This window comes from Rhamphochromis longiceps, linkage group LG14, assembly GCF_057381845.1.
Source record: "Rhamphochromis longiceps isolate RC_006_pf linkage group LG14, R_longiceps_female_GT1.1, whole genome shotgun sequence".
Taxonomy (NCBI): Eukaryota; Metazoa; Chordata; class Actinopteri; order Cichliformes; family Cichlidae; genus Rhamphochromis; species Rhamphochromis longiceps.
In genome coordinates this window covers 33,125,206-33,147,235 of record NC_140570.1, presented here as the reverse complement: position 1 = coordinate 33,147,235, position 22,030 = coordinate 33,125,206, and the positions used below count along the sequence as shown (strand labels likewise).

Genomic DNA, 22,030 nt, shown 5'->3' with positions numbered 1-22,030 from the left:
CCACCTAGTCATTGTCTCTGCACTGACAGTGATCTAAGAGAGCATGAATGATGAAAGCAGGTGAAAGCAAAGTATAAAGTAAAGGAGATTTAGAAATACTTTTTTAAAACTACATTTCAATAGTTCTGCCGTATCTGTCTTTGTAAAGGTTAACGTTTTCTTCTTCTTCCTTTTTTCATACAATCCTAAATGTTCTCACTGGGCACACTCTGTGCCAGGCTCTGCAGTGGGGAAAAATTATTAATTTTTTCTGCCATTAAAGAGTTTCTGGAATGTCTACAAATAATCCTTCCATTATTTAAAAAGAGAGAGCGTAAGAGAGAGAGAGAAAATCCACCTCAAACAAAAGGGGGGAACAAAATCAAACAATAAAAGCTCATAAAAGACAAATCTGTGGTCAGCCAAAAGGTTTTATGTCAGTCCAGAATCACAATACCCAAAACTTCTTATGTGCAAAGTGTTTTTTCCAGCAGTATTGTCCTTTAAACCTTTAAGCAAAGGCCACACAGTGTGCAGAACAAAAGGGGAAATATCTGTAAAAGTGGCACTTTGATCTCCAAAGCAAGCAAACTGTTTCCCCACAAAACTGCTTAATACGGCTAAAAAAAGCAAAGGCAATAATGGTCATCCACGTGCGCTTAAATAGCTTACTGGCTTGCTGAATGATGTGCACATGGTCCAAACAGATGCCGATTTAATTTCTCCTGAATTAACGATCACAAAATTTTTTGACTCCTCATTTTCAGTTTCTCACTTTAGAATTAAATCAATACAAATTGCTGGTATGGGGATTTTGATCTGAAGCTTAATTTACATCTTTTGGAATATTTCATTACTGCGCTCTTTATCTTAGAGGAAAAGAGGAAAAATTGGCCTGTTGGGCAGAAAATTCAAGCTTTTCTGATTTAATTTAAAATGTTAGGGGAGTAATAGTCCTTTTGCGTATTTAATAATGATCATCCAGTCCAACTTTAACCAATGCATCTGTTATTCTTAGTTTTACTGGTTCCTTACTCTGAAACTTTTCCTTCTGAAAGTGGAAATCCCTCTGAGAGGTGGTTGATCAGCTTATTGTACACTACACACAGAGCTCGTTTCCCCTCCAAAGAATCTATCATGTGACATCTGAATCCTAAACCCATCAAATGAGCTTAAGATATACTGGCGAACAAAACTTGGAGAGATCCCATGACTTGCCAGTAATCCAGAGTCCCCATTTCCCTTTGGCTTTTTGGATTACAATATGTTTTCTTTGTGCCATTTTTCCTTTCTGCTATTAACACTTAAATGTTCCACAAGGCCTTCGGTTTCTTTATGAAAGCCACAACTAATCCCTCATTACCCCACATTCAGGCGTTTATTGAAATGTTTGCAAGCGTTGTATGTGGTCTCACTGGATTAGTGGATTCAGCAGTTCACAGCTGAGAATTTTACACATGCATGTGTGATGCATGCAGGGAGATAATGCTTCTTCTTATAGCGGCTCTTTGCAATGACCTGTGCCATCTCGGGTTCTGTTTTATATTCTCCCAGGAGTCCCTGCCATCATACTGGTCTATGAAAGTCATGGCCCCAGTTTTGTGAGATGCTGCAACTGTTTGCACTTGAAGGGGATAGACCTTAGTGTGCTGATGTAATCTATCAAAGGGAAGAAAAACATTGTATAGTTGTTAGTGAATGACCCCAGTGTCAGAGGAAACTGGGAACAGGGGGATAGAGATTTTTTTTCCAAACTTTGGCTTTTACTTTTCCCCACTCTTTTCCTCATAGTTTTTTCCCCCTGTTTCCTTTCTTTGTAAAAGGGTACTAAAATTGCCTCCGGGCTCATCATACAATGCAGCCTTTCACACTTTGAGACAAGTATGACTGGCAGATATAAGTTGCTGTTCAATGTTAAACAAAACTAGTTGACAAAGGAAGATTTGAGACAAAAGAAAAACCCTAAGACTAAAATCCATGAGCACGTGGCCACATAATGGCTCTGCATTATCTTGAGCATTGTTGGTGTTTTTTAATGTGGCTTCATTTCTCAACCCAGTGAGTCCAATAAAGACAAAACGTCAGCAGTTTTTTTAAACCATAATGGAGTTCAGACCATACTTTTACTGCCCTGCCAGTGACTAATGAGTCTTGAGGTCAATAGATTAAAAGAATTTAAGATTTCCATGCCACATCCCTAATTTGATGATTTCCCACTGAAAACTAAAACCAGAAGCTAGGCTACAAAAATATGGGACCAACACTAAAGCTTTAATGTCTCTAAGCTCTTCTGCATTTGTTCTCAGGCATTTGTTGAGTTTTCATTAAGACAGTTATGACATAAGGAAGGATGCCATGTGCTCTGTGTCTCCAGCACGTTTTTCTCCATCTGCTGTACTCAAGTGATTCAAACTCTGCTTTTTACATCCCTTGACCCTGCTGAGTTGAAATAGATAATGCATTTTTATATATTTATTTTCAGAATTAAAAAAAGCAAACTTAAATGACCCTTCACTTTTATGTCTCAAATGGGGGAAAAATAAATCTCTCTTACTTTCTTTTCATCTCACCCAAAATGATTTTTATTTTTATTGGGTTACTTATTTGTTTAACCTTTCAGCCTTTCTTTTCTTGTCTGGCTTGCTTAGAGCTGCTTGGTCACTGGCATCGGTTCACCCACTATCCACTAAATCACTAACCCCATGGCAGCCTCGCTGATTTCGTCTGGCGCTTCTCCCACTTCAGAGAGACACCAGAAACATTAGACAGGGGTGTGTCTTTGAGTCTTTCAGGCAGTTTATCCTCCTTACTACAGGACTTAGATTGCTTAGTAGCCCTTGTCATTAAATATTGTGCCCATCACTTTGATCTGGTCAAGGTCTGCCTTCTTCCTCTCTATGTTCTCATCCACTTTGATGACCTCTCCTGTATTCCTATACTGAAATATCACTATGACTTCTGTTATCTCCAAATGAGGATACGCCTAAACTTCTAGACTAACACTGAGCTTGAAATATACTGACAGTTTTATATCAGCTATGGGCTTTGTAGAAGTACAAAGGAGCTTCTTACATGCTTTGACCATTTTTCATTGAACAGGTGCTGAGAGAAATGGTTCAGATTTTTTCCTCTAATATAAAAACCATATGAGGATTAATCTGTAGTTTAGAAATGGACACATACCTGCATGGAAACATACATTTGATCAGAGTTACAGTGTTTTGCAAAAGAACAGAAACAACTAAATGACTGGTCTGGAAAATGTTTTCATTCAGCAACTTATTTCAGATATTTTGTGAGTAAAGTCAATGCCTGGTTTGCTTCCTGTGAAGAGGCACATTTAAAATTAAGCAATGCTCCAAACTATCTCATTAAGTGGCAGCAAACTTTTACTCCATGCAAAGCTGGACTCTTTTGGCTCTTGGCTTTTCTTCACATTAAATAATCAGAGTGCAGCTAGCTTGGTAAACAAGATTAAAGAAGATAGCTTTATATGATTTCTGGCTATTAAAGTAAACATTTACTTCTTTCAGCTCGCAGTCAAATTTGGCTTCCGTTCAAAACAGATTTCCACAGCACGCGGCCGATCTTTAATCTTTTTCCGTGTTCATTTCAGAAGTACTAAGTGTACCATCGCATCTTTACCACCCTCCCCTTCATGCACTTGTATAGAAAAGGAAGAGTAACGGTGACCTTTGACTGTTGTTGTGTCTGTTAGGTCAGGCAGTCCTCACACCCTGTGACACATTCCACTCCTGCCAATAAATCTTCCCTCATGAATCAAACTTTGATTTATTTCCACCTTTGTCATAGGGTCTAGAGTCAAAGTGCTCAACAGAGAGTCAAAGAGGTTAGTACTCGGGGTCTCCCAGCAGGATATGATACATTATCACATCCATTTCCTGTAATGTCTGTTAAAACTGCTGTAATGGGTTAATTTGTTTAACTATAATGTGTGTGTTTGAAAGCCTAATAATCATGGTTATAAACGACATGTTTAACTCAACAATAGCACGTGCAGCACACAGGAACTCATGTAGAATAATGAGCTTCTTAAACAGGGCTACATGTAATTGCAATCAGAATCAGCAGTGTGACCTGCTGATTGTGATTTTCTTTCTAAGAGCTGGAATTAACAGCACGTACAAACAAAACAAACAAACAAACAAACTTTTCTTCAATTCAAAATTTTACTTTCACAGTTAAAGAAATTGTTTAATTTTACAATTTCCCCCAAACTGTTACAGGATCCTCTCACATGGAAGCAACTAGAAACAAATGTAAGTTAGTTGGATCATTTGCCAGCATGTGTATAACTTGACCACAAAGCTGGAGATCAACCTTTTGTTTTTCACTTGTATGTACAATATTCCTCATAATTTTTCTTTCTCCTTTGCTAATACCAAGGCTGCTGGCTTATGACTGGCTTTGTTAGCTTCTTTAAAATGTCCATGTTCAACCAGATAAAGGTGACTTAAGTGTCTGATTAGATTTGTTGTTTGGAAGGTTTTCATAGTGTTCCCCTGGTTCGATTGGGCGATTTTTGTATCACCACTCAGAGTGAAGAGCGCCATACTAACAACATGTTAGTGTGTGGCTGTGCGTGTGTACACGACTATTTGTTCAGCTCATAATCTGACATATGTGATCCTGACTGGCTGGTCAACAATCCTGGACTCGAAATCAGGCAATTCTATCTAGTCATCATGTACATCTCATAAAATACAATTTTTAATGTTTGCTATGTTTATTGGTCAAATATGCATGATTTTCCATCCAAATAAAGACATAAGCAAAAAAATATAACCTGCTTATATTCAGTACTAACAATTTTTACCTTTGTTAAATGGAAAAACTTGATATTGTTTTATAGCTGATGAATTTTGTCAAGAAAAATTAAGCAAGTATAGTTTAAAATAATGTTTGTGACATATGATTGTTGGGTTTTTCTCTATATCTATTATTGTATGATCTACTGTACAATATAAAGCGCCTTGAGGCGACTTTTGTTGTGATTTGGCGCTATATAAATAAATCTGAATTGCATTGAATTTAATTGAATAGCAGGGCGGTAGTAAAACTTAGATCAGCTATAAACTATGTGCGCCTGTTGGACAAAAAATGCTATTTAAATTTGACTGTGCTGCATTATTTTAACATTCTGTTTTAAGCATATCATTTGAGCATAACATGGCACGCATTTGATTTTAAAAAAAAGATGTAAGTTTCACTTGTTTAAAAACGAATCTCTGTCTCAAAAAATTGAGTGGATCAGCAATACTGAAGTTACAAGAGTATCAAGTAAGCGAGGAGTAAAGAGACACTGACATCAGCACAGAAATTGCTTGGCTTCCAGCTGGAAAGATGTCTGCTGCTAAAGGATTCTCCAGAGAATGGCATCCATAAGAAGCTGGCAATGATGAAGCTGTGCTGGCAGCTGATTATCTGTTTTCACACAAGAAAGGATTTGAGACTAACCATAACCCCAAGACATGTGTTTAGCTCAAACATTGTCCTACCATAGCCAAACTAAAAGCAAAAGTTCACATTGAACTTGCTGAATGTGTCTGCAGATAAGGAGATGATAGATAACGACCCGTTTACCTCTTCTGTACGTGTGATGCATGCATTTAGTTCTAATGATTTTCCTCTACCATGCCCCTGAGGTCACTTAAACTCAGTGCAGTTTGTTCAGTTTGTTATATAATTTTCATCACTCATAGAACAACTAACCACAAATTGAGATTAAATTAAACGCCAATGATGGCTGGAAATGGGATTTCAGCGTATTCAATGAAGCATTGACTCCAACAACTAAATGACAGAGAGTGAATGCTGCAGAACCGTAGCAAAACATATTAAAGCATGAAATAAGATGTGGGTTTTTTTCTTCACTAATAACCGGGTTACTGTTTGTGGTTTATTTGAAGATCATTTGCTGGTCTGAGACTCTCTGTAATATCATACCTCAGAACATCAGAGGAGTCTTTAATTACAAAGTTCGAACAAAATTTACTTGGATCATGGGAGAACGCAAAAGACTCCTGGGAGCAGTTAGGTGCCACTTTATCTGTGATTTATATTAGCCTTCCTTTTTTCCCTATGCCGTAATTCACCTATCTGCGTCAATGTCACTGTTATTGATGGAGGCTCTCACTGACACACCAGTGGCGGGTGGCTGGATAGCAGATGAAAGAGGGAATAGATGGTTGCCAGGCTGAAGGTCACGAAAGGGCAGCTGGACATTTGGCTGACCTGCGACCCAGAACCTCACATGTTATTCAGAACTTTCTGTCTGTTGGGATCAGATTAGGTATGCTTTGTACCCCTTTGTGTGTAAATCACACACACATGACTCTCACAAACACCATCTTGTGTTGTCTGTATAGGTGGGCTGGGACACTTGAGACCTCTCAATACTGAAATCTTGCGAAACTTATCCAGTCTTGTCATCAACATGTGCTGTTTTACGTAACACAAACAACACCAGAAACACAAAAAACAGAGAACTCTTTTAGAAGCTTTGTGAAGCGTTACCGCCTCAAAAAACACAGATAAATTGTGGTTTCAGTTCTTATTAATTCACAGAGAATGTAGCCTGTTTGTTGACAGGAAGGTTTTGACTTCAAGAAGCAGAAAAAACAACTTCATTGATTTATTTGTTTATTCAGTCAGTTGTGTTTTTCATGTGTTTTCCTTTTAGGTCAACAAAGGTTTTTCAATATCATTGGCCTATCTTTAGTTGCACAGTTTTTCTTGAATTGAAAACAGCTCATTCGTTTAGTAGACAAAGAGTTTAGCAAAGCATAATCAAAAATGTATGTTAGGTGAAGTCCCTGCATACGGTCAAAAAAAGAATTTTCTGATGTAATCATACTCTATTTGCAGTACTTTGCAGTTCATAGTTATCTATGTACATACGGTGCAACTGCCTGATGACTAAAGCATGCACCGCATTACTGCAACGGTCGTGTTTCGGTTCATGAAAGCTTAACGGGCCAGTCCACCTCTCCAGTATTTCATATCTGTACCTCCACTGCCACCATCAATAACAGAAAAATAACATTTTGCTGAAATAATGTCATCACATTACGTTATGTGCCAAATTGTTCCACACTTTTTAAATGTAAACACAAACAGGCAAATACCAAGTTCAAAACAGTTCTCTTGTAAACAATCCCTGCACGTGCGTTTCTCACACTGTACACGGAGAGTACGTTGTTTATTTTATTGTGTCTTGCTGAAAAATGGCAGATGGTGGTATTATACTAAACACAAAGTGAGCCGAGGCTGATGGGAATGTTTTTAGTTTCTAAGGCATTTGGTCGTGAATCAAAGCTTTGAAAAAAGGAATTACGAAACGATGACGCTAGAGGAAAACAAAACAAAAAAAATCAAAGGATCACCAAAGTTGCTGTGATTTATCCTTTGGGGAACGTGAATGTCTGAAGTAAATTTCATTGCAATATTTCCAATCCTTGTTGAAATATTTCTCCCAAAACCACAAATGTGAGCATGAAATATGATGAAGTCATTAGAATTCATCACTGGGGAACCAAAAATGTCTGCACCAAACTTTGTGGCCATCCATTAGTGGTTGAAATATTTTATAATATGTGAAAAGTTTGACCTGTTTGTGGCACTGGAAGTATCAGGTGACAGCAAAAGTCAAAGAATCACAAAATTCAGTGCGAGTCATCCTCTGGGACTCCCACTGGAACATCTGAGTCAATTTAATTTCAGCCTATCTAGTAGATTTAGAGATGTGTGATTTAGGTCACGGTGATGGACTGAGACATAAGTATTGCTACTCACATGGCTAAAAATAGTAAATGCTGCATGTTACAAAAAGGGGAAAAGAAATATATTGTGCCTCTGAACAACCTGCCTTATAGGTGTGCCCAGGAGAAGAAGCATGTTTCGCCCATCAGGGCCTAAGTTTGTGATATCGCTCTCTTGAAGTGCTGTAAGATGTGAGGGATTTTTACCCGGACAAGGCGATAATACCCAGTGACCACAATAACACACACATTTTTATGTTTTGACTTTGGATCTGTGAGAGTAAACTTTTGAGGCCAAATATGGGATCAGTTTTGGAGAGAAAGAGAAGGAAGGCCCAATTTCACAGAGCCTGAAAGTGGAAATGGGTCACATTGATCGCATTTATAAAATATGGAAAATCTATTTTTTCTTTAGCAAGGTTAACTGTTAATGATTCTTCTGACTTTTACTATGAATGTGACTATTTGTGATGCTCACAGGGTAAAACAAAGACTCAGCAGCTGCATATCTTTAGGTCTGTAGCAGTGCTTTTTTCTGCCATGTAGAAATAAGGTTTTAATTAAAAAAAATATTTGAACATAAGATGAAATGTGTGTTTCAGCAATTTTGGTGTGTGGATCCTTTTATATTGTTATGCTCGAGCAATTCTAAAATCAAACAACAGATACAAATGTAAATTTGAACCTACGTGCTGATGTTATTGATAGAGTAAAATGTCATTCCTGAACCACTTTCCACCAACTTCACACAGAGGACATTCTCTCAAACAGCTGTGTAAGTAATTAATATTGAAGCACATATACAGACACTTGATGTTAACAACCCCATCCTATGCAGGTCTCATTACCAAGCGAAAAGCATGAAATGTAATCACTGAACTGATTTAGGCTTGCCTGGAAGTGCTCTTGAGTAGTGTGTGAAGTGAATTTGAGGTGTGTTTAAGTATACTTTGGGGATCATCAGGGGAAGTCAAGGCCAAAACTTGGCTTTTGGGTAACCCAAACAGGTTTTTATCTTTCAAATAGATGAAACATGTCGGATCCTGACTTGTGTGTGTTCCTTTTAAGAGCTTGCGTGAGTGTAATCTTGTGGAGGGCATGTTTACTGTGGAAGTCTCTTTTGCTCTGAGAAACAACTGAAGTGCTCACTGACTACCTTATGTATACTCGGAGGGGATTGTTTGAAATGAATCACATGAAGAAGGGGAGTAGACATGTATACAAGATAAAATATAATTATCCTATCACCTAAATATTTTGCTGAGAACTAAATAAATATGCAAGCGAGGAAATGAAACCCACCTATGGCTTTGGAGGCTCAAAAGAGTTTATGTGAAAAGAACTCCTCATGAATCAGAGTGAATGCATCAGATGGTAAATTTGCAAATATTGCATTCAACATATATTGAACATGCCAACAGTAAAGGTGCTCTAACGTAACACAATGTATTCTGGTTTAGGAGATAACATAGTTTTACGTGCATGTGGAAAATTTCATTATCACATTTTCCAGCAAGTTTAACGTCAGGATAAAAGGTGTAACGATGACATGCCGCCAGTATCTCTATCCATCTGTATTTGACAGAGCCAGAGTTTTATGCGAGGAACAGCTGTTGTTTGTACTTGGCAGGAAACTGTTTGGAAAGATACGGTACATAATGCGTATGTGTTTGTGTGCACTCATCTGGTTATCGGTACATGATTCTCTGTCCACTCCGGATGAATCTGTGTTGACTCGCAATTATGCGACTCAGTGAAACAAAAGAAAGAGATCTAAACGTTGGCGTAGCTCTTTTGACCATCTGCATTGCTGGAGTGTTGTCATTTTTGTGTGTTTCCGAACCAAAGATGACTTGCTTCAGTGCAGGGCTTACAGTTACACAGAATTTACTGGAGAAACAGCTCGCACGCCAGAGCCCAGCCTGAGCAGTCTTTGTTTGTTTGCAGTGTTTATCAGTCAGTGACAGCGTGTGTTTATATGCATGGTTCCAGTAGGCCTTCATGACCCCAATGCCCTGGCTCACCCCGTCGCCACATCCCCACCTCCTTTTTCTTGCATTCGAGAGCACAACATTAGAGAGCAATCCAGTTCTCCTTCCTCAGGACTGATTATGTCACTACATCATGAGAGTAGCACTGCGAAACAGCGGCTGCAGGGGTCGTGCTTGTCGGAGCTGGGTTTTAATCTCTACTTTTAATCAACAGGCTTACGCTAACATACTCGAATATTTACGAACATGATTGAAGTCATCACGTTATCTGAAAACTCATTAAGACAAGCAAGAGTGTCTCTGGAAAACTGGCAGAAAAAATGTGTGGGGTAAGTTACGCGTTATACGCCTAAAGTGCAAACGAACGGCCGATTACTTGGTTGTTGTATGTGGGAGGCAGCCACATTAATTAAAACTCAGTCACATGATATGCTCGACAACTGGGATCCATGCAGCTTAAAAGGATGCTGAAAATGTCACGTATGCTGTGTAAGAATGGTCTTTTGAAAACATGCACCGTATTGATTAATTAAGCCCACGCTGACTTATTTGTAAGTCAAACATTTTTATGATTTGTTTTAAACAATATCAATCAGACATTCAGCACAGTTACACTGAAGCTTTGAGTCTCTTAGGACATTGGGTGACTGACAGAGAAGTTAAGTAAACATTAAGTGAAATGCTGGTGCATGAGAGCATAATTGAGTTAAATTAGCTGCAGGAGAGTCCGTCAGCTTCATCATTATGTGTAACTGCCGCTGCCTGGGCGGCTGAGTAATGACATCAACTGTCATGAAGTGGAACCAGTGCTTAACACGTTTAGAAAAAATGAAAGCTCCATGCTTTTCATCTGTTAATATTGTACTCTCTATTAAGCCAACAGCCCCTTTGTGTAGTTCTGCCACCAAAATAACATAGGATATAAAGTTTGTTGATGCTTAAAAAACATTTCTGCAAAATAAGTGACAATTTTGAAAACTGTATATAAAAAAGATTTTGCGCTTATTTTACTACAAATATAGTATTTTCCTGTAAAAGTAGGTACGGGCTTTTCTAGCCATCAGCACGTTCACAGAAGAGAGGCAGCGCTAGCACCTCGCAACTTTGAGTTTATTTGTAAAACTGGACAGGTCTAGACTCTTTACATAATCAGATACGCACAGTAACATAGTACTCAAGCTCTGCCTTCTAAACTGTCTGTTTGAATTACTGTTTTCAGGTAGAAATTACAATGGCAGTAGACTGTCAATAAACATCTTTCGAATTTCATGACTTTGGAAACCTTTACTCAAAATTCAACCACCTAAAAATGCCAGTGTTTTTTTGGAAGCTTACTCCTCTGCTGCTGTGCGTCTCCCATTTCCTGCCTTCTGTAAGATGAAAGCGGTTGAGAAATGAAGTTTTGGTATTTTATTAGAGCCCTACTGGTGCTGCAGAGCACTAAAAGAGTTGAGTCCATGCCACACCACAGGTATGGCTCCCTCTGCTGCGCTAAGAAACTCCACCAATCAATCCCAGTCTTACTCTGATTGCAGACTTAAGCACTGCCTCAGGGACAATACTGTAAAAACATACAAAGTGTATGTGCATATTTTTGGCTACATGTCTTTATCAGCGTCCATATGTGCCACATAGCCAGCATCTGCATGTCATTCTTTGTTCTTCTAGCAAATTCAAATCCCACTTTAAAGATTATTAAAGTAGAAGAGAAGGATCTGTTGTATGATCAGCCAGTGCACAGGAACAGTTTGAATCGGATCTGTCCAGTGTGTTATCCATTATTTGTGATTCATTCATGTTCTGATTTATGTTAAACACTGATGGTTAAAATTAGTTTGTGGTTTCATGGTTCTTCCTCTGAGTGTCTCTACTGGCAAATTCAAAACCACGTCAAAGATAAAGAGTTCATCGCCTATAAGATTCCGGTCTTTGCAGGTTCTGGTCTTTGTTGGCATTTGTATTTACAAATTTTCTGACAGCTTGATCAGAGGAATGTAGCAGCCTGTGCTGTAGACCTGGCTCACACATAGAGTAGAGCACAAACTCTAGCACTGAATAATCTTTATCTACCTCATCAAACAAGCTCGTGGATCTCTGGTAACCAGGTCCAATTTGGCTCCGCCACCGCATCTGTGCTCTGTTTGTGCATGCCATGCTCTGTGGGCATTCTCCCACCCACTGCAGGCAGCTGTAGTACTCGCCTAACCCACATCAGTACTCCTGCACCCCCGTGCTGTGCATGGTTCATATTAGTTCCCCTCCCACCTACTCAGGCCCTGCAATCCGCCGCCTGGTCTGCCTCAGCAGACCAGAGCTCAGCACTGCTATTGGAGGACTATGGAAGGGATGACTGGCTGAAACAGAGCCAAGCGAGAGCCTGACAGGGTTCACTGTGGGTGTTTGATGTAAGGTCACCTCCCCTTGTCTTGTGAGAGTGAATCTTGCTCAGCATGCTTCCAGAATCAGTTCCAAACTGGACCTTGAGAAGGTCTTGGTCGCTAGGTGAATTTTTTGTGGGGTTACACAGTTCAGTGAAAATGCATCCACCACACTATACAGTCTGCTTTGGAGCTAGAGCAGGCTGTCTACAGAAGGTTGGAGGGTTGAGGCCTGGTTCATCTAGCCTGCCTGTCACAGTATCATTGTGTAAGAACTCCGAGGGGCCACTGGTGCATTCACTGGAGTGTGAGTGTGTGTGGGAATATTAGAAAAGTTGCTTAGGCATTTAATAAAGCACTTTATCGAAGGTTTTGCAGTTAAAAGTGCTAAAGAATTACCAGTCCATTTACATATATGTTACTGCTGAATAAGTCAAATTTTTATTAATTTAAGAATTTTATTTTTGCATTTAGTCGATCAAAAGATAATAAGAGCTTCTTTTGGCTACTCCCTTATCCATAAGGGATTGCCACAATGGTTGGATCCACATATTTGGCAGAGATTTTGGATAGTCCTCGTTATACAATGTGATAACCACTAAACTACAGAGCCAATTCATATAAAAAAAATCCACAATATCTCCAAAGCAGCTTGTGGCAAATAATTTCACAGCCACTGAAATGAAACTAAGTAGAAGACAAGCTCCTCCAGTTAACTCGTCAACATAGTGATTTAACAGGCGACTAACCAGCATTCACAAAAAGAAAAAAACAAAAAAAAAAGTCAGGTTTGTTTCTCACATCTGACCTTTGGAAAAATAAACAAGCTAATGTCTTGAGCAGGAGCCCCTCAGATGGAGCCTCTGTCATTCCAGGTGGCCAGGGGTTAATGCCACGCCAGCAGCATGCTTACCCACCCAGTGGAGTTTTTGTCACATTTATTTTTCTTGCCAGTGCAAAGCCTTCTCCAAGAACTGTCCTTGCTATCATGTGGAAGAAGTTTGCAAGCTGTGGCAAACGCTGCACAAAATTCAAAATTCCTCCCAATTTCTAAGCCTAAATCAATTCCAGCAGCATGTTTGGCATGTAGGCCCTTCCCACTAATTTGAGCAAACCTTTTCACACATTGCTTTTCAAATTTTAATGAAAACAATCCCTTTTCACTGAGAGTGGACTTTATTCAGAATATATTTTGAAAAAGAAATGCAAATCAAATTTCTCAGTTGAACCTTTGGGGTCAAGGCTCTCACTGGATAGGTTAGTACACACAGGAGTTTAAAAAACTTTAAAAACACTTGGAATCACATTTGTTCTTGACAACCTTGGATATGCTGGTAGACAAAGTAGGACTGTGCAGAAAGTTTTTACAGGGCAGCTGTCGGTGTGTACCTGTCATACTTCCTCAGACTTTTTTGTCATCATTATTGTGTTGAGTTTCTAGTGTATTAACTCGCACACATGATTTAAAAGCTGAAAAATAGTATTGCATGTCTGTTCTTAAATAGCCCTCCGTTTCCATTATTTCTATTAGCTGTACCTTTTTTCTTCAGCAGCATAATACCTTTCCTCTCTGTTCGTTTGGCCTTTTTTGGGACCTGTCTCTCCTTAAATGGTTAGACGCTTAATGACTTCCAGATGCGAGGTCCAGATGAAAGACAGACGCTTCAGTTTTAAATGAAAGTCTAATGAAAAAAAATGTAGGCCACCTAACAACTGAACTTTTTTCACAACTGCTAAATTGCAAAGTACAAAGAGGGCCTGAGTATAAAATATGGGTATTGCAAGTTTTTTGTTTGTTATTTATTTAGACTCTACATTGCTTATGTTGTTTGATTCCTTCTTTATAAATAAAAAAAGGAAAAATGAGCCATTGTAAGGGTACTTGTTTGTTTGAGCTTCATTTTGGCAAATTTATGATAATGTATCCTAAGCTTTGACCTGATTACTAGGAGTTATGTTTTGAAACTCTGTGGAGTCTTGTGGGTTAAGGTTTTAGAATTATAATACCACAGAAAAGATTTATTTTTTAAACATTACTGGTCAGCAGTCGTGCTTTCTTCCAGAGGAATCGCATTACCTGTTCTCTTTTTTTCTTATACTAAGTAATCTAAAAGTCTATAGTTTGTAGGTACAAAGTGCTATGCTGTGATATTTACTTGCCTTTATGCTGCCATACAGATTCATCACTCCATGAGACCTAATCATACTGATTTTCAGTTCAGGTGTTGTGTAATTTGGCATTGCTCAACCTTTTCTCCATTTTCCCTCCTTAAGCATGTGCTCTTGACAGCCACCCTTCCATTCACACCATTTCTGATGAGCCTTCAGCCAACATTAGATGCTCCTTTGTTAGGCAAATGTGTTAACCACTACACTATAGAACCATTTTATTTTAAAAAAAAAATCCACAGTATCTTCAAGGCAGCTAGTGGCAGGCAGTTTTTCAGATACTGAAGTGATTAAACTGAGCAGTAGACAAGGTCCTCCGTCCTTCAACCGAAGTGTCAGATGCATCTCTCAGTTTCTGCCTTTGCTGGATTTTTTTCCTGTTTCAGATACTATTTATCTGCTGTAGATATTTTTTTAGGCCTGCCACTTCTTCTTTTGTTCTCCACTTATCCAGGAGACACTCGGGTAATAGCTCTTTGTGAATCACCATAAAAAAATACATTTTTATGCCTGTCAAACTGTGTTATCTTTGGCATTTTTCATAAATTCAGCTAAAGAATCTGGAGCAAACTATGTGTTTTTGTAAACGATTCCTAGCCATAAAGTGCCTAAAGATGCAATTTAAAATTGGTTCTTTGCTATGTTGTCATTATGTATAGACACAGCAGTGATTCACCCCTTAAGTTAGGTGCCTTTTCTGTACTTCTATGATTTGTAGGTTTCTTAACAAACCAACATTCCTCTGCAAACACTCAGGTACATTGAATGGACTATAAAATGAGTGAAAAAGCAGCCAATGCCCACAGAGATCTTTGAAAGACCCTCAAAAAGCCTGGAGGACTATCACTTAAGGAGGTAAAATATAAAGAAATGAGGCTTGCTCGAGAAAGAGAACTATGATTAGAAGATACATTGCCAGTAACAAAATTTGTTTGGGGAATGTGGATGCTCCCAAATCATTTCTGGAAAATTACAATTACATGGAATTTTTGGAGACGTGACTTCTACCTGCTTTACAGACAGAACTTCTGTTATGATGTTTCAACTTACCTGCTTTAAGTACTGTAGTATTATAGTGAGTGATGTAGGAAAGACTCAGAAACTTTGTGCGGCTGTCAAAGGAATCTACTTCCAGCCCATTTTTTCTTTGCTTTTTACAGCAAAAGCAGTGAGGTTTGAACATGTGGTTCTGGGTATTAATCCTTCAGCTCCACTTACAGACTTTTGTCTTACACTTTCTTCAAGCCACTATTTAGCTTTTTTCCTACATCAGCACTGGTGTCTTGGAGGCTGTTGGTATTTCTTGGCTCATTACTCCTGCAAGGGCAGTTGGAACCAATTACTACAGTGAAAGGACAGTTTTATTTCTTTGAATTCAATGTGGATATTAATGCTGGCCAGAGGGTGACTCTTGATATATTTGATTACCACTTATCTTTACTGTTGAATCAGCACTAAGACAAATATTTGTACTGATGAAATATCAGTTTATAAGCTGTTATTAACTTTACACAAGTTCCCAAAATGCTTAAAATACACAGGACAACAACTCCTCTGTTAAAACAAATCGTTTAACCAGTCCTGGCGTTGCTGCAGCTTTACAGTATGGTACCCTGATTGCAGTGTATTAGGGATACCATGTTTCTGCCCTGCTTTGTCATATTCAGACCTTCTCTGTGTACATATGTGGAACACAATGGGGCAATATGGATGATACTCTGAGATACTTGATATATTTCATTGCCTTTATCACACTTACACAAAAACAGCTAGACGTCACAGGCCACAGTTTGGCAGTATTTAATGTCACAATTTTATAGACCTTACACATGTCTTAAACTATGCTGTGAAGGTTTCAGCTTTTTGTCTCATGAGTAATCACTGAAATCTTTCACATATGGTTGGTCCTAATCCAGACGGTACAGGCTGTGCTACAAATGTTTAGAGTTTTGATATATTTGTCAACAGTGAGCGGGCTTCTTCCTTCCACTGCCCGGGTGTGGTCTTTGTCTGGCTCTTTGGTGTGGTGGGGGACATGTCACAAAGTCCCTGACCTGCCCATCTGCTACTTAAGCGGCTATTGAGAGAGGCCTTTAGGAGGTCTCCACCTCGTTTTCCTCATCTCTGCTCTCTTCAGAAGTGATGCCAGGACAATAGAGGCAGAGCAGTGTGCAGGGCTTCGCACCAGCTGTGAAAGCTCAAAGCATTTCTCAGTCCAGATTTCTACAGCTCACCCACTCGTTTTACTTCTTTGAGCCTACTCTTTCCTCTTTGCCTCTGCTGTCTTTAATGATCTTGTCACTTTATCAATCTATCACATTACCCTGCTGATTGCTCCTGTGTGAGTCCTGCTATTAAGAGCTTAACTTGTCATGCCTGTACAGCTGTCATTGAATATTATTTTTGAATGAAATTCACCATGTTGTGGTGAAAAATGCATGTGATTGGGTCTAATATTGTTCTAAATCTCACTGGGTTGTCAGAAACTGCGGCGTCACTGCTCTGAAAGTTCCACATCATAAATATGCCTGCTGAAATCTATGTAGTGGGTGGAGTACTAATTTCCCTTACCTTTTATAAATCTTCATCATTCACTAAACAAGGTCCCCTTTATTCTAAACCTAAGGATGAAAACTTTTTCCTTTTTAACATCCACACAATATTTCTTTAAGCCCACGCCAACTGTCTGGCCAACATATGTAAGTAAAAGCACTACTCCAGAAAGATAAAAGAAAGCTCAGTCATAAATATGAGCTTAAGAGATTTAGAAATGTCATCCAGTATTTTCTAAAACTGTTGCTGTATTTTGTTTAATTTGGGCCCCTGCTGGTTTTGCTGCATACTAATCTGTGTTTTGTATGTTTGCAATGAGAATACAAAAAAATATTTGGAGTTTGATGTCATCGGAGTTCAGAATTAACTTGATCTTGCTGTCTTGCTCTGCAAGCATCACGAGACTGTGATGAGCAGTCGCTTTATTCCCAATGTTTGTACGTTTGTGTCTTTGCTTACGCATCTAAGGTACACTCACAGGACTTGTGCATGCAGAGTTTGATTGATGTGTGTGATGATTTCCCAGTTGGCAAACATTTACATGCGCACTCCGTCATTTGTGGCCTGTTTGGATTGGCAGAGTTGCGGTCCTGATTGGCTGGTTTTGCTGAGGAATACGTGAGATGGATTTGTTTGACTGGGCACTCTAAAATACGGGGTGCGTGAATAAAAACTACATTGCCTTCAGTTCACCCCTTGTTGGCTTCAGCGGGCCCAGCTTTGCATCATTCACTTACTCACTGGTTTTTGCACTAGTTCTTTCCACGGTGTGGTTTTTATGCACGGCTGCACAATGAAGGTCTAGCGGGGAGCACTAGCTATGGACAAATAAGGTCACACATACATATGTTTGCATTAACCTCATACATTTATGATCAAGAACTGAAAAGCCACATTCAATGATTAGAAAAGGCATTTTGGGAAATTTCACATCCAAAAATAGAAATCACCCAAATCCTGGCCTTCTGAAAAGAAAATAAAGGCCAGGCTCTTTCCCAGACCACAGTATTAGGATATTAGACGGCCCAGAAAACAATAGAGCAGGAAAAAGCCTCAAGATCATTATTTCATTTGGACATGTTATATATAAATATACAAAATCCTGTTCTCTCCTGTGAGTTCTGTTCTCTTGACTGGACAGTCAGTCAGTCAGTCAGTCAGTCAGTCAGTCAGTCAGTCAGTCAGACAGAAAGTCTCCTCTGGAAGTCTCCTGGAATCTGATGGGAGAACCACAAAGTTCCCCAGTTATCTTTGGATTTGTCCAGCTTGTTTTACTAAGGACTCAGCCAAACGTTGCCTTTCCCCTGCTGATAAGACAGCTCCCATCATTCCTCACTCACATACATGAAGTGTAGGGAGAATACTGCTGGCTGCTGGTGATGATCTAAGCTTACTCTTGCTTTTGAACTTTAATCCAATAAAAATAAAGTTTGTGTAATACCTATACACTCCAGAGGAGAGAGTACAAAGTCACTGGGAAACTGAAACAGAGGCACCTGATATTAGTGATGGATACAGCATAGTGGAGACTGGTATTTTTCTATGCTGCATTGGGTGGAGAATTCCTATTTATATCGAGCAGATGTTAAATGACTTGTCTGGTTACCAGTTTTAAAATTTACAATATGTATATGTGGTTGAGGTTAAGCCTTAATGTGCTTTCTGGAAGTTATATATAGTATAAAAGGTTAGAATAGAATGGTAATTAAACCAAGAATGCATGAAAGGGACATAAACAAGTATGAATAATGCATGACTCCTCGCTGTGACACCAGTGCAGAACTGTAACATTATGCAACGTCCCAAAAGAAAAGGCTTTTATTTATTACTTTTTTGAATCTAATTTTGTCTGATGTTTTCTGGCTTATTCATCTTAATCTACTTTTATTTTTAGTTTGTAATCAGGGACTTTGAGCAGCACACTGGCTCATTTTCATTACTGACACTGGGATTGCCCAATCAAATGTCTTAATGTGACCGTCCCCTCCCCCACCACTGCTGTGCGCTCATGCAACAAACAACTGTAAAAACGGTAAAATACTGTAAGTAGGGGTTTCAATTACCCAGTTTATTGTGCCACGCTTATTTTTTACAATTTGCTGGTATTTTTTTTTAAACTCAAAAAACAGCCTCATTTCATTGTGAACTGCTGTTTAGCCTGAATAGACTAAAAAAGCTCCTGTTGCCACCTTACTGAAAGCATTTTTTTCTTGTCTTTTCTTTCTTTTTCATACACTGTATGTAGGTGTACTTTTAAAAAGTTTTTATAGAAGGTTTTGCCCAAAATGGGAAAAAAAATCATAGCTTCTACAATCAGTAAAGGTTTTTGAAGGTTCAGTCACAAGAGAGGAAATGTGTTCTTGCAGATCTGCTGGGAAATGCTTGTTGCATATCTGCTATCTTTTTCTTTAACAACATTCAGGTATTCACACCAAGGTGCTCCTTCAGTTTCCCCCCAGCTGACACTCATCACACAAATATGAGTAAACCAAACACATAAATCTTTGGGGTTGTTATAAATAACTTGTCCCCCCCTGCTAAATGATAAAAAGTAAGCAACAGCTTTTGCACATTAAAAGAGTAGCTTTTCTCGTATTGCTCTTGGTTTCCCCTTTCCTCGTGTGGTTTATTATTCTTCTTCTCTTTGGCTTGCATCTCTGCCAGCCTTACGACTCTCTCACTCCAACACCCCACTCACCCTCTGTTAGGAGTTACAGTCAAGAGGGCTCTCTGCTGAGTCCCCCGTCTGCCATCTGCTCAGGAAAGAGATGAAGGCTAAATTATTGCAGACAAACCTTCATCACCTCAAGTGAATGATTTCCATCCATTCACAGCCATACAAGTAACATCTTTTTTAAAAGTCAGGATTTGATAATAACCATGGCTTGCCTTATTTTTCTTGGCGATATTTCTGATGAGTGCTCCCTCTTTCACAGATGAGGTTCCCTGCTGCTACACGTTGGAGCACCAGACCATGAGCTCAATTTTATTCCAATTAGTGTTTTTGCTAAAAGGATTCATTTATAAAACATGGAAGGAAGAAGAATTCTAATCAACTTGTGAGGTTTAACCCTACTCTAATCTGCGATCTAGCACCAACACTTGCAAACAATTATGCTGCTCGTACCCAGGGGTTGATCTGATTGGTGTGTTTGCCTTGTGCTGTCTTGGGAGATCCAACAGTAATTGAGCTGGCTTCTTGGCTGATGGCTTGGGAGCTGCTTTTATAGCTCCAGTGGTTCTATCCTTCTCTAAATGTGCAGCATTATTAAGACCAGACTGCAACCAGGACATCACATCAGGTTGTAATGCGTTGCACTAATCAGAATCAGAATCAGAATCAGAATACTTTATTGATCCCTGGGGGAAATTATTTTTTGTTACAGTGCTCCATTTTAAACCAACATTAAGACAAGACAGACAATACGCTAACTAAGAATAGTACAATATATACATATATATACATACATACATAAGTCACTTATAAATAAATATTTGGAAAAGAAACATGTGTAGTTGTAGCAGCAAACAGTGTGTTAAGTGGATGCGTTGTACAGGGAGATGGCCACAGGCAGGAATGATTTCCTGTGTCGTTCAGTGGTGCTTTTCGGTAATCTCAGTCTCTCACTGAACGAGCTCCTGTGACTGACCAACATGTCATGGAGTGGGTGGGAGGTGTTATCCAACATTGTCTTTATCTTGGACAGCATCCGCCTCTCCGACACCACCTTGAGGGAGTCCAGCTCCATCCCCACAACATTGCTGGCCTTACGGATCAGTTTATTAAGTCTGTTGGCATCTGCGACCCTCAGCCTGCTCCCCCAGCATGCAACAGCATAGAGGATCGCACTGGCCACAACAGACTCATAGAAAATCCTCAGCATTTTCTGGCAATATAAAATATATATAAAATATATATATAATATATATAAAATATATATAAAATATATAAAATATAATGTGTGGTATCCCACCATTGCCCAGCCGCTCTTGTCACTGTCCTTTGCAGACACACACTACTCTAGAAGCAGGCAGTTTCTCCCACTGGCAGGCCTCCCAGAGCCTGTAGAAGTCATCCTCCTCCCCCCCCCCCCCCCCCCCCTTCATTCCCTCAGAGCTCTTTCTGCCAGAGGGCCTGTTTGGCTCATGTTCTGGCTCGGATAAACAATAAAGAACGGATCCAAAGATGCTTTCAAAGGCACCTGGTATGGTGCTCCTGTTTCAGTTTGTGGACTGTCCTGACTCTTACAACTAATAGAAATTAGTTTTGATCTAATGAGGATTTAGAGTAACGTAATTGAATATGGAAAGTGCTGAGTTTATCCAGTGAGATATTCCCCTTCCAACTTAATAAATTTTAATTGTAATGTGCAATGTTGGACTGTTTAACCCATAGCATGTTTTCCTCTCTGTAGGTGACTGCGGCAGATGCAGACAGTGGCTCCTATGGCTTGATTACCTATTCTCTTGGCTCTGGCATTAACAGCGCTGTTCCCTCTAAATTCACCATTGGCAAGGAGACTGGCCAGATCTGCACTACTGCTGCACTAGACAGAGATCAAGGACCAGCCAGCTTCGACTTTACTGTTACTGCAGTAGATGGGGTAAGCCACCGCCCTTTGAAATCATGAATCCACAGAGCTGCAGTATAATCCCATAAACACAGCAGCCATGCTTTTCTTATAGACAGGAGAGCAGAGATGTGGCCAACTGTGCAGGGAAAAAAATGAGTTTTTGAGTTGTCCCCCTCCCAAGTTTGAATAGTTCTCCTTGGTAGGTAGACTTAAGTTAGTACAGCATCCTGTGCACTGACTGCCAAAAAATACTTAAAGAAGAAAAAGTTAAAAATGAAAGAAAATTACTGCGGGCATGTTAAAGCAATCAGAAGGAAAATACCTCAACTGTCAGGCAGTAATATTTTAACAAGTTGGACTGCCGCCTTCCTCGTTTTTGCCACCTGGTCCAAATGAAAAGCCTGCACTGTATTTCTGCAAATGAAAAGGCTATGAAACAGACTTGGGTTGCAGCAAGCCCTCTCACCCTCCACGGGTCATGACATATTGCTCTTTCCCAAGGGAAACTATCAATCTGTGTCCCTACGCGAACCTCCTGGGACTATATTTTAGAGGCTACGCCATACATCGAAATCTTAACTGGGTTTACTGCTGGTTTTTACTTC

General features: G+C 39.4%; 1 protein-coding gene across 1 annotated transcript in view; it reads left to right on the top strand.

The window, feature by feature from the left end:
• The window catches only part of LOC146654473 (protocadherin-16-like), a 77,000-nt gene that overhangs the window by 37,256 nt on the left and 17,714 nt on the right, over positions 1 to 22,030 (top strand). Inside the window, exon 3 of the mRNA XM_085379592.1 lies at positions 21,267 to 21,455. Within this exon, the coding sequence (XP_085235718.1) occupies positions 21,267 to 21,455 (189 nt within the window). The remainder of the gene's footprint in view (positions 1 to 21,266; positions 21,456 to 22,030) is intronic.